The 12,044-nt window shown below is 37.8% G+C and overlaps 1 protein-coding gene across 3 annotated transcripts in view; it reads left to right on the top strand.

Annotated features, from left to right (window-relative positions):
• PIBF1 (progesterone immunomodulatory binding factor 1) overlaps window positions 1-12,044 on the top strand; it is a 231,449-nt gene that overhangs the window by 78,204 nt on the left and 141,201 nt on the right. For all 3 annotated transcript variants that reach the window (XM_055542632.1, XM_055542633.1, XM_055542634.1), the window contains exon 10: window positions 2,012-2,110. In XM_055542632.1, coding sequence (XP_055398607.1) covers window positions 2,012-2,110 — 99 coding nt within the window. The remainder of the gene's footprint in view (window positions 1-2,011; window positions 2,111-12,044) is intronic.

The following is a 12,044-nucleotide window of genomic DNA, read 5'->3' on the forward strand; positions in this document are numbered from 1 at the left end:
TGACTATGCCAAAGCCTTTGACTGTGTGAATCGCAATAAACTGTGGAAAATTCTGAAAGAAATGGGAATACCAAACCACCTGACGTGCCTCCAGAGAAATCTGTATGCAGGTCAGGAAGCAACAGTTAGAACTGGACATGGAACAATAGACTGGTTCCAAATAGGAAAAGGAGTTCGTCAAGGCTGTATATTGTGACCGTGCTTATTTAACTTATATGCAGAGTACATCATGAGAAACACTGGACTGGAAGAAGCACAAGCTGGAATCTAGTTTGCAGGGAGAAAAATCAATAACCTCAGATATGCAGATGACACCACCCTTATGGCAGAAAGTGAAGAAGAACTAAAGAGCCTCTTGAAAGTGAAAGAGGAGAGTGAAAAAATTGGCTTAAAGCTCAACATTCAGAAAACAAAAATCATGCCATCTGGTCCCATCATTTCATGGGAAATAGATGGTGAAACAGTGGAAACTGTGGCAGACTTTATTTTTTTGAGCTCCAAAATCACTACAGATGGTGACTGCAGCCAGGAAATTAAAAGACGCTTACTCCTTGGAAGAAAAGTTATGACCAACCTAGACAGCATATTCAAAAGCAGAGACATTACTTTGCCAACAAAGGTCCATCTAGTCAAGGCTATGATTTTTCCAGTAATCATGTGTGGATGTGAGAGTGGACTATAAAGAAAGCTTAGCACCGAAGAATCAATGCTTTTGAACTGTGGTGTTGGAGAAGACTCTTGAGAGTCCCTTAGACTGCAAGGAGATCCAATCAGTCCATCCTGAAGGAAATCAGTCCTGAATATTCATTGGAAGGACTGATGTTGGAGCTGAAACTCCCATAGTTTGGCTCCCTGATTCGAAGAAGTGACCCATTTGCAAAGACCCTGGGATGCTGGGAAAAATTGAAGGTGGGAGGAGAAGGGGACGACAGAGGATGAGATGATTGGATGGCATCACCCACTCGATGGACATGAGGCTAGGCTCCCGGAGTTGGTGATAGAATGGGAAGCCTGGCGTGCTGCCGTCAATGGGGTCGCAGAGTCGGACAGGACTGAGCAACTGAAGTGACTGAACTGATATGGCTGTATCATTCCTAATTTCTCACTGTTCTTATCTTCCACCTTTTGGATATTCCCCTTAACTGTCACTCAGTGTATCTTTCGGTCAATTTCACTTCCTGCTGTCATCAGCACTGTAAGTGAATGACTAATACTGTGGCCTCATATTTCCTTGAGCCCTGCATGAACATTGACCTTCATCTCATCTCTGCTTCATTTAGCTATTCTCACGTCACACCCTCCATTTTATGAACTAAAATTCCAAGGCTGAAGGCACTACTCTACCTCTGAATCACCATTTTTTGACAGCAGTCTCTGGTCTTCCATCCTGCCTGCACAACGACTTCCTCGTAATCTGTGGGTTATCTTATCAGGACTTCAAGTCCTTCGTCCCTTGCCTTCTAATCTCAGTCCTTCTGTGTTCTCTTCCTTTCGTCTCCAAGTGAGACCCAGGATCCATCAGTTCATCGGTTCTCTTGCTCATATCCCAAACTTCATTTCCATTTGGATTTTTTTGATCTCTATATCGTATCTCTATATCTTTATCTCTCACTATGAAATTGTATTTTATATTTATTAACTTCTCAAAACCTCAGCTTTCTTGTCTTTAATATCTTGGTAATTATACCTACCTCTTTACATTGTGGCAGGGTTAAATGAGTTGCTATATATATAAACCAGCCAGCCTGCCTTCAACCATGTTGAGAAAAATTGTGGCGAAAGGTAGCATGACACTTAAAGATTAGAGCATGTTTTTACCTATGCTGCTGTGTGCTACTAGAGAAACTCACCGAGCCAGGCATATTCATATTACATGCACTGTGGATCACCCAACCCCTAGGGCATCCCTAAGATTTATCAGTTAGTCCGACTGCAAGCAAACCCATTTGTGAGTCTTGAAAAGATGGATACTGTGTGTTTGGAATAACTGAAATATATATTTAAATTTTAGAAACCTCCGAGAAGCAAGGGATAATGCTGTGGCTGAAAAGGACCGAGCAGTGATGGCTGAAAAGAATGCTCTAGAAAAACATGATCAGCTCTTAGACAGGTAAGCATCCTGAAAACAGAGACATTGAAACTTTGATTTTTGTTCCCATTACTCTTTCTTTTAGAATATATCTTTTTAATAGAAGTTTAATTTTCATTTAAGTATTATGTACATGTAATAATTTACATATGTGATAATCGTACATATTGAAACAAGACAGAGAGCAGTATAGTCACCCTAAGGAGTTTCCTTATGTCCCTTTGGTCAGTCTCAGCCACCACCCATCAAGAGGTGAACACTTTGTGATTTCTCTCACCATAGTTTAGTTTTGTTCTTCATGGATTAAAAAGAAATGGAATTGTGTACCCTTTTGTGTCTAAGTTCTTTCACTCAACATCGTATGTCTTCATCCATTTTATGTTACACCAGTAGTTCATTTCTTAACTTGCTGGGCATGAATGTACAGTTTGTTTATTCATTCACCTCTCAGTGGATGTTTGTTTTTTTTCCCAGTTTGGTTCTGCTATGAATAAAGCTGCTATGAATGTTTGTATACAAGTCTTTTTGTGGGTATATGTTTCTTTTTCTCTCATATTAATACCCAAGAGTGAAATCGCTAATCATCAGTAGATGATTATTTTTACCATGAAAGACTTGGAAGTTGAAATAACTCCTTGACCCATGGACTATAGAATCAGTTATGTTATGTGTTAGCAGACATGAAAACAGCATTCATGTCGTTGTGCATCCATCCTTAGAACTGTTGGTTAACTAAAGACATTGTCATTGAGTAGTAATATTTTTGAAAAGGTTGTTTGGCAAAACTAATACAGTGTTTCAGGTTTAAAAATAAAATAAAATAAAAAAAAATAAAATAAAATACTGAGGAAAAAAAAAAGAAAAGGTTGGTTTTTTTTTTTGGAGTCAGTCTCAGCAGTGGGCTTAAAATATTCAGTGAGCCATGTTATAAACAGATCAGGGTCATCCAGACTCTGCTGTTCCACTTATAGAGCACAAGTAGAGTAGATTTAGCACAATTCTTAGGCCACCTAGGATTTTCAGAACAGTAAGTGAGCATTGGCATCACCTTAAAGTCTCCAGCTTCATTAGCCCCTAACAAGAGAGTCAGATTCTTCTTTGAAACTTTGAAACTAGGCATTGACTTCTCCTCTCTAGCTATGAAAGTCATAGGTGGCATCTTCTTCTTACATTGATAATCTGTGTTTAGTGTAGCCACTTTCATTAATTATCTTAGCTAGATCATCTGGATAACTTGCTACAGCTTTTACATCATCACTTGCTGGTTTGCCTTGCACTTTTATGTTATGGAGATGACTTCTTTCCTTAAATTTCATGATCCCATGAACCAACCTCTTCAAGCTTCAGACTTTTCTTCTGCAGCTTCCTTACCTCTCCTCAGTTCAGGTCAGTTCAGTCGCTCAGTCGTGTCCGACTCTTTGCGACCCCATGAATCGCAGCACACCAGGCCTCCCTGTCCATCACCAACTCCCGGAGTTCACCCAGACTCACGTCCATCGAGTCAGTGATGCCATCCAGCCATCTCATCCTCTGTCATCCACTTCTCCTCCTGCCCCCAATCCCTCCCAGCATCAGAGTCTTTTCCAATGAGTCAACTCTTCGCATGAGGTGGCCAAAGTACTGGAGTTTCAGCTTTAGCATCATTCCTTCCGAAGAAATCCCAGGGCTGATCTCCTTCAGAATGGACTGGGAGGATCTCCTTGCAGTCCAAGGGACTCTCAAGAGTCTTCTCCAACACCACAGTTCAAAAGCATCTATTCTTCGGCGCTCAGCTTTCTTCACAGTCCAACTCTCACATCCATACATGACCACTGGAAAAACCATAGCCTTGACTAGATGGACCTTTGCTAGCAAAGTAATGTCTCTGCTTTTGAATATGCTATCTAGGTTGGTTATAACTTTTCTTGCAAGGAGTGTCTTTTAATTTCATGGCTGCAGTCACCATCTGCAGTGATTTTGGAGCCCCAGAAAATAAAGTCTGCCACAGTTTCCACTGTTTCCCCATCTATTTCCCATGAAGTGATGGGGCCAGATGCCATGATCTTCGTTTTCTGAATGTTGCCTTGCTCTGTATTAGGCTTTGGCTTAAGGGAACATGGTGGCTGGTTTGACCATCTGTCTAGACTACTAAAACTTGCTTCATATCAGCAGTAAGGCTGTTTTACTTTCTTATCATTTTTGTGTTCACTGGAGACAGTTTTAATTTCCTTCCAAGAACTTTTCCTTTACATCCACAACTTGGCTAACTCTTCAGCACAAGAGGCCTAACTTTCAGCCTATATCAACTTTCAACCTATATCAACTTTCGGTGTGCCTCTAAGCTTAATCATTTCTAGCTTTTGATTTAAAATGAGAAATGTGTGCCTCTTCCTTTCACTTGAACACTTTGGAGGCCATTGTAGGGGTAATTTCAGTATCGTTGTGTCTCAGGGAATGGGGAGGCCCAAGGACAGGGAGAGAGCCTGAGAAGATAGTCAGAGAGTCTGTGAATGACTTTAAGTACTAAGCTGTGCATTCTGTATGCCATTCTGTTGAATAACATGATCAGAGTTCCAGTTCTAGAATAATTACCCTGGAAGAATGAGTGATGAAAGTAGTACTAAGCGAATAACAGGAAGATAGTTCAGAGATTATTATAAATAGTTTGTTATCTTATATAGGCAAGATTTCTAGAGCCCCCAAACAATTACAGTAGTAACATAAAAAATCACTGATCCCAGATCACTATAATAAATATAATAATAATAATAATTTTAAAATATTATGAGAAATCTCCAAAATGTGACACTGATATGAAAGTGAGCAGATATTGGAAAAATGGCACTGGTGAACTTGCTTGGTGCCACAAACCTTCAGTTTGTAAGAGGGGAAAAAAAAGTTCAGCATGTGCAAAGCTCAATAAAATGAAAGTGCATTAAAAGGAGATATTAAATAGTGGGACTGTATGTAACCTTGTTCTGTATGAACCTTGTTCATAATTTTCCAGGTCTCCTGTAAATGTGTTATCATACTTTCATAATTAAAAAAATAAAAATAAAAAAGGAGATATTAATATTTCTATATCAGCTTAGAATTAAAATGCAAAGACAACTTGGAAAATTTTCATATGCAGATACTATTCTATGGTAATAGAAGTTATATCTAGAATGTGATCAGGAATTATCTTGTTTATAGAATCACGCTGGGTCTGGGCACCCAAGCTCTAAACCAAAGGTCTTAAGAGGAAATTGACCAAACCTACTCAAAAGATTAGAAAACATCCTATTAGTGCCCAGATTATAACTGTCTACAAATAGTTGATGGGTACTTTTCTCACTTGGTAAGGTCTAAAGTAGTAGAATTGGAACAACTGAGTAGACATTACAAAAAAGAGTAAAGATAAGCTTTCTGATGAAAGTGAAAGTCTCTCCATCATGTCTGACTCTTTGTGACCCCATAGACTATACAGTCCTGGAATTCTCCATGCCAGAATACTAGAGTAGGTAGCCTTTCCCTTCTCCGGGGGACCGTCCCAACCCAGGGATCGAACCCAGGTCTCCCACACTGCAGGCAGATTCTTTACCAGCTGAGCCACCATGGAAGCCCAAGAATCCTGGAATGGGTAGCCTATCCCTTCTCGAGTGAATCTTCCCGACCCTGGAATCGAACCAGGGTCTCCTGCATTGCAGGCGGATTCTTTACCAACTGAGCTACCAGGGAAGCCCAAGTTTTCTGATAGGGCTTTTCAAAATGGCCTTGGCATCGACTGTGTTCTCCATCAGAAATGGAGAACACATTTCTGTGTTCTGCACAGAAATGTGCAGGCATCAGCTGGCTAAGCATTCAGTAGGATTGTGTTTATAAGGATTGAAGTATCAAGTGGGTAGCTTGATGAGTTTAAAGTCTCTCTCTCCTTTTTTAAGTATTTATTTATTTGTTTGGCTGCATCAGGTTTTAGTTTGGCACATGCAGGATTTTTCACTGAGACACATGGACTCTGTAGTTGCACCGTACAGGCTTAGTTGCTCAGAAACATGTGGGATGTTAGTTTATTGACCAAGGATCAAACCCATGTCCCCTGCATTGCAGGGCGGATTCTTAACCACTGGACCACCAGGAAAGTCCCTGAAGTCCATTTTGATCCTGAAATTATCTGTAACAACAGTTCGAAAGAATTAATACACTGATTAAGTTACCATGTAAAAGGAATGGTGAACCCAAGCTATTTTTGTATCTTAAAATCTCTGTAGTTCACTTTTTCTGTTGTGTTTTTTTTTTTAATAAAAACTTAGTGTTTAACACAATATTTGAAAAAGATACTTTCTCTCTATATATTTAAATATCCACTGAAATTCTTTTGAGTATAGTTGGCCTAGGAATATTTTGGGAATATCATGTATATGTTTTGTATATATTGAAACCCCAGGAAATATGTTTGTTTTATTTTTCAGAGGTTGAGTTTTTACTCTGGCTTCCTTTGTGTCAAAATCAGAATAAACAAATGTGTTTCATTCTTTACATGCACTGTGATTTCCCTGAATGGTGCTTAAGTAAAGCCTGAGACATGTCTATACACAATTTTCTAGTCAAGTATAACTAATTGCAACTTTTTCATTTTTGTTGAAAGTTTTACTTTACCAAATGCTTCATTTAATGATTAAACAACCTGTGTTATTATAAAGAGAAATGTAAGGAAGTGGTATGCCACTTTCAAACATCAATGAAAAAGGCTTTTTGCTCAAGACTTTAATTTTGTACAAAAACAGTTTGGACTTTTCTCAGGCATAGAAAAGATCTGTATATGTCCCAATTCAAGTTCAATAATTTATTTAATTATAAGTAACAAATACCCAGCTTTCATGAGCAGGAATAGTTATTACCTCTCCTTCTGTTGCTTTGAATCTCTGTAAGCACTCCGAGGACTCTTTCTGCCCCAAGGGGAAATTTTTAAACTCAATCAGTGTTAACAGAATAAATTTGAATACACTGTTATATCTGTGGGATCCTACAGGAGAGGCCTGTGTTTGAATCTTAGCTTAAATTTATAATCCAGCTGCTGCTGCCACGTCAATTCGGTTGTGTCTGACTATGTCCGACTCCCATAGACAGCAGCCCACCAGGCTCCCCGTCCCTGGGATTCTCCAGGCAAGAACACTGGAGTGGATTGCCATTTCCTTCTCCAGTGCATGAAAGTGAAAAGTGAAAGTGAAGTCGCTCAGTTGTGTCCGACTCTTAGCAACCCCATGGACTGCAGCCTACCAGGCTCCTCTGTCCATGGGATTTTCCAGGCAAGAGTACTGGAGTGGGTTGCCATTGCCTTCTCCAGAGTTTATAGTCTTTATTTTTCAGTTACAGTTATTTTAATTTTTTTTTAGCTATGGTTTGATGTATTTGGAATTTTTTTTTCAGTTTGTAGATATTGTTAAATGAATATTACTTGACATTATGATTTCAATCCCTACAACTACTCTGGGGATAGTAGAATTTTGTCCTGATTTTTTACTTATGGAAGACAGAAGATAAGAGGGAATAGGACATCTAGTGAGTAGATTAAGAGAGTCATATGTTATATTGGGCTAATTTAAAGCTTGATATAGCAGCCAGCTGTCCTAAATTTCCATTCAGTGCCTTATCCCCAAGAGTAGAACAGTTTTGACATGCCTTTATTCTACATTTTGTCATATTCTTATACTGTTTTATCTTTGTTTATTTGTTTTTCAGTCTTGCCTTGCTCCTTCAGTAGGCACATAAATGTTCGTGTCATTTGAAATGGGATAAAGGATGTTGAAATTTGAAAGAAAAATTATTTATATTGTGTTTAAACTTTGTTTACTTAATAAATTATGTGGTAATTTCATTCATATTATCCTTAATTTTCATGGTTACATAACGTTTAATTCACATCATAGTTGTTATTTGAATGCAGAAATTCTTGATTCTCAATCCCATATTAAGTTACTCTTTTGACATACTTCTCTATGAAAGAAAGAATATACAATAAATTCATGCTTCTTAAATAAATTTTAGTATTTTATTTTTTCTTTGAAAATTTGCCAAGTGCTCTCTTTAATTGTAAGCTACTCTGATGATTTTTCAGAGTTGATAAAATTATGTTTTATTACTTGATTTCTCTTATTTTTTGAAATGTTCTGTTTGCCCATTGGTTTGTTTCATTTATATTGAAACAGTCAAGCTCCACGTTCTCAAATTTTCTTTTGGTTTTTTAGCTGCTGTTCCATCTGACATATATTTGGCCACTTGTATAGAATATTCTAAACTGGTTTCATTACATCCTAAGTTACCACAAGTGACTCTGTTTCTTTCCTAGTAAAGGCTTTGGAATTAGTAGTATATAATGTCATGTACATGAAAGCATTAAGAAATTTATTGCTGAGATGAAAATTATTTCTTCCTTCTTGGTCTAGACACAAGACTTTGAAAAGAACTGATAAGAAACACCCATATTCGGATCACAGTGTATGGATTTTGTTTTATCCACCTCTCATCTATCTTTCTTTTTCTTTATAAGGTATTGGTCTGATCTGAAATTCCTTGTCCCACCAGAAACAATGGCCCAGGGGGTCCTGTAGCCACTCATGGATAGTTTGTTGCTTGTAATTGGGCTTAAAGGGTACTACAGGTTCTAAAGTGATATACCTATTCTCCTCCTCAAAAGAATACATCTTGAGTATTTTCGTGCAGCGAGTCAAAACACACACATGCACAAAACAATTAGATATTTTTTTCTGTCAGTCTGTTTTTTCTCAGAGAAGGACTGGGTGGCTTCTGTAGCCAAAAAACAAAAAAATGCTACATCAGGAAAATTAATGATGGATGCCAGTATTGTTAGTCCGTGGGACAGAACATCTTTATACAGTAATAGACTAGAGTTATCAGCATATCTTGTTGTGTAAATGGAACAAATCATATAGAGAAAGCTGTTTCCATCCCTGGCAGCATAAACCTCTTCTGTCCTCAAGCCAGAATAACTTTCAATGGATATCACTCTCAGAGTTGTTATCAAATCAAAACTGGGCTTTAGCATTCTATCTTAGTCCTTATTCTTTTTTAACTTATTATTTCAAATTTCATTTGTGCACAAAAGCTACAAGAATGATGCAAAGAACTCCTTTAGGTCTTTTATCTAGATCTGCCCCTTTCTAGCATTTAACTACATTTGTTCTATTCTTCTTATTCTCTCTCTCATCTTTCTTTCCCTTCTTCCCCTACACATTGTTTTTTTTTTCTGCATAGTTTAATGCATCATATACTTTTACATATTCACAGTTTATTTTCTAGGAATAAGAATATTCTCTTATACAACCACAGGACACTTGTTAAATTCAGGATAACATTGATAACACTTTTATACATTTTTGTCATTGTCCCAATAATGCCCTTTTATAACAGTCTTTTTTCTGGCCCAACATCCCATCCAAAATTATGCTCTACTTTTAGTTATCATGCCTCTTCAGTCTCCTTTAATCTGAAGCGGTTCATTTGTTTTCTTTTCTATTTTGTTTTAATGACTTTTGATAATTTTTATTGATATGTTGGATCATATACATATATATGTCTCTTCTTTCTGGAATCTCTTGTGCTCAGCTTTTACCTGTCACTTTAGGGAATGACCAAATGTGCTTTTAAACTCAAACCGAATCTTTTCTTATGTTTTATAAACTGTATTTCCAGCTATGTGATTGACATTTTTACCTCGATGTTTTTCTAGAACTTTAAACTCAGTATTTCTGAAACAAACTCAGCTTCTGCCAACATTCACCCTTCCCAAAACAAAAAGTGGCTTTAGCTGACCTCACATCAATAAACTATACCACCATTTTTAAGTCATTTATTTCTGTTTGACCTTCCAGAATAATAATCCTTTCCCCTTGTTCCCCTGTGTAATCTTGCTAAATTTCATAGCTTCTAAAATCCCTGTCATATCTGTATAATCCTCTGCATTCCTGCTGCCATCATCCTGGGTCAGCTTCTCATTACTTCTTGACTGGTGTCATGTTGTAATTGTGTACAGTAGCCTCTTAATTGATTGTTCCATCGTTCCCCCTCAGTCAGTCCTCTTGCCCAGACCTGTATCTCCTCCCGTAGTTCTGCATTCTGACTAATGTCATTATTTGCCCAGGCCCTTGAACAAGAGAGCTGGTGGTTCACATCTACTTTTTTCCCCCTCACTCCTCTTCCTTTTATTCAACCAAGAGTGTTTATTGACAACTACCATGTGCCATTTGCTGTGCTGGAAGTTGATGTACATAAATAAAGCAGTGAAGGGAGATTGCCCCTACTGAGAGTCAATTGAGGGAGACGGAAAATAATCAAACAGATCCATAATTATTATAATTATGTGTTTTGATGATTGCTCTGAACTAGATTGGAGGAGGAATAATGGCTCAGGCAGGGTATATCATGATAGGATAGTCCAGAAGGGCCTCTCTGAACACTTAAACTAAACAAATGTCATGTTATTTCTAATTTCTAAATATATCTAATCACATCCCTCCTCTTAAACCCAGGTGCCGCTGCTTTAGTCAAATCTTTCTTTTCTCTTGCCCGAACTATTTATAATAGCCTCTGAACCATCTTGCCGCTTTGAGTTTAGTCCTATTTTCATCACTCATTCTTCGAGAATAATGTTCTAAAACTGAGAGCTCTGATCATGTCATTCAGAAGAATGGCATCCAGACTGCACACAACTTAGCATTTAAAGTCCTTCACAGACTTCCTGCCTGTCTTCCCAGTTGCAGATCTTTGTTTTGATTCTCCCCTTATACTCAGGACTAGTTGATCTTTTCACGTTCTGCAAGAGTGTGGTGCTTCCTCGCTCACCCTTTTATATGTATTCTTTGCTAAGAATGACCTTTTCTTTCCCCTTTCTCATGTATCTTACCTTTCACCTGTCAGGTAGATGCACATTCATGAGGTGAGACTGAAATCATTGATCTTGTCTTCCAAGCATGCCGTAAGTTCCTGTCAGAAATATTGACATCTCTTCTATTTCCTAGCATTATAATTGTGTGTTTAATTTGCAGATCTTTGCCTCTGAAGTGTTGGGGTTTTTTTTGAGGTCAGACGTTTTTCTCATCCGTATCTTTGCCTCTCTAGTAAGATAAGGCCTCTATTTAGTGTCTTTGATATAAGTAATTCTCAACAAATATTTATCAATTTCAATTGATCAGAGCTTACCATGTTCGTTTTGACTCTTTCCATCATGAAGGCAGTTTGAATGCTGAAAAGAGTGCCCCAAACTTGATTTTACTGTATCAGTAATTCCCAAATCTAGATGAATTTCAGTTACCTGGAGAGATATTTTGGGGTTTTTTTGGAAGACATTTTTTTTTGCCTCCCTCTACTTGGTATTTGGACTTCCTACAAAGCTCCCCAAATAATCCTGAGCTATTCATTCCTCAAATACATGTTTTGGAAACACTAAAACAGTATCTATCACTGTGCCTTTCTTGGTGCCTTAATTAACCAGTAATCTCAAAGAAAATATAAGCTTTTTTTTTTTTTTAACTTGGATGCAATCTCAAAAATGACAGAATGATCTCTGATCATTTCCAAGGCAAAGCATTCAATATCACAGTAATCCAAGTCTATGCCTTGGCCAGTAATGCTGAAGAAACTGAAGTTAAACGGTTCTATGAAGACCTACAAGACCTTCTAGAACTAACACGCAAAAAAGATGTCCTTTTCATTATAGGGGACTGGAATGCAAAAGTAGGAAGTCAAGAGATACCTGGAATAACAGGCAAATTTGGCCTTGGAGTACAAAACGAAGCAGGTCAAAGACTAATAGAGTTTTGCCAAGAGAACACACTGGTCATAGCAAACACCCTCTTCCAACAACACAAGAGAAGATTCTACACATGGACATCACCAGATGGTCAACACCGAAATCAGATTGATTATATTCTTTGCAGCCAAAGATGGAGAAGCTCTATACAGTCAGCAAAAACAAGAC

The sequence above is a fragment of the Bubalus kerabau genome, chromosome 12 (assembly GCF_029407905.1).
Source record: "Bubalus kerabau isolate K-KA32 ecotype Philippines breed swamp buffalo chromosome 12, PCC_UOA_SB_1v2, whole genome shotgun sequence".
Taxonomy (NCBI): domain Eukaryota; kingdom Metazoa; phylum Chordata; class Mammalia; order Artiodactyla; family Bovidae; genus Bubalus; species Bubalus kerabau.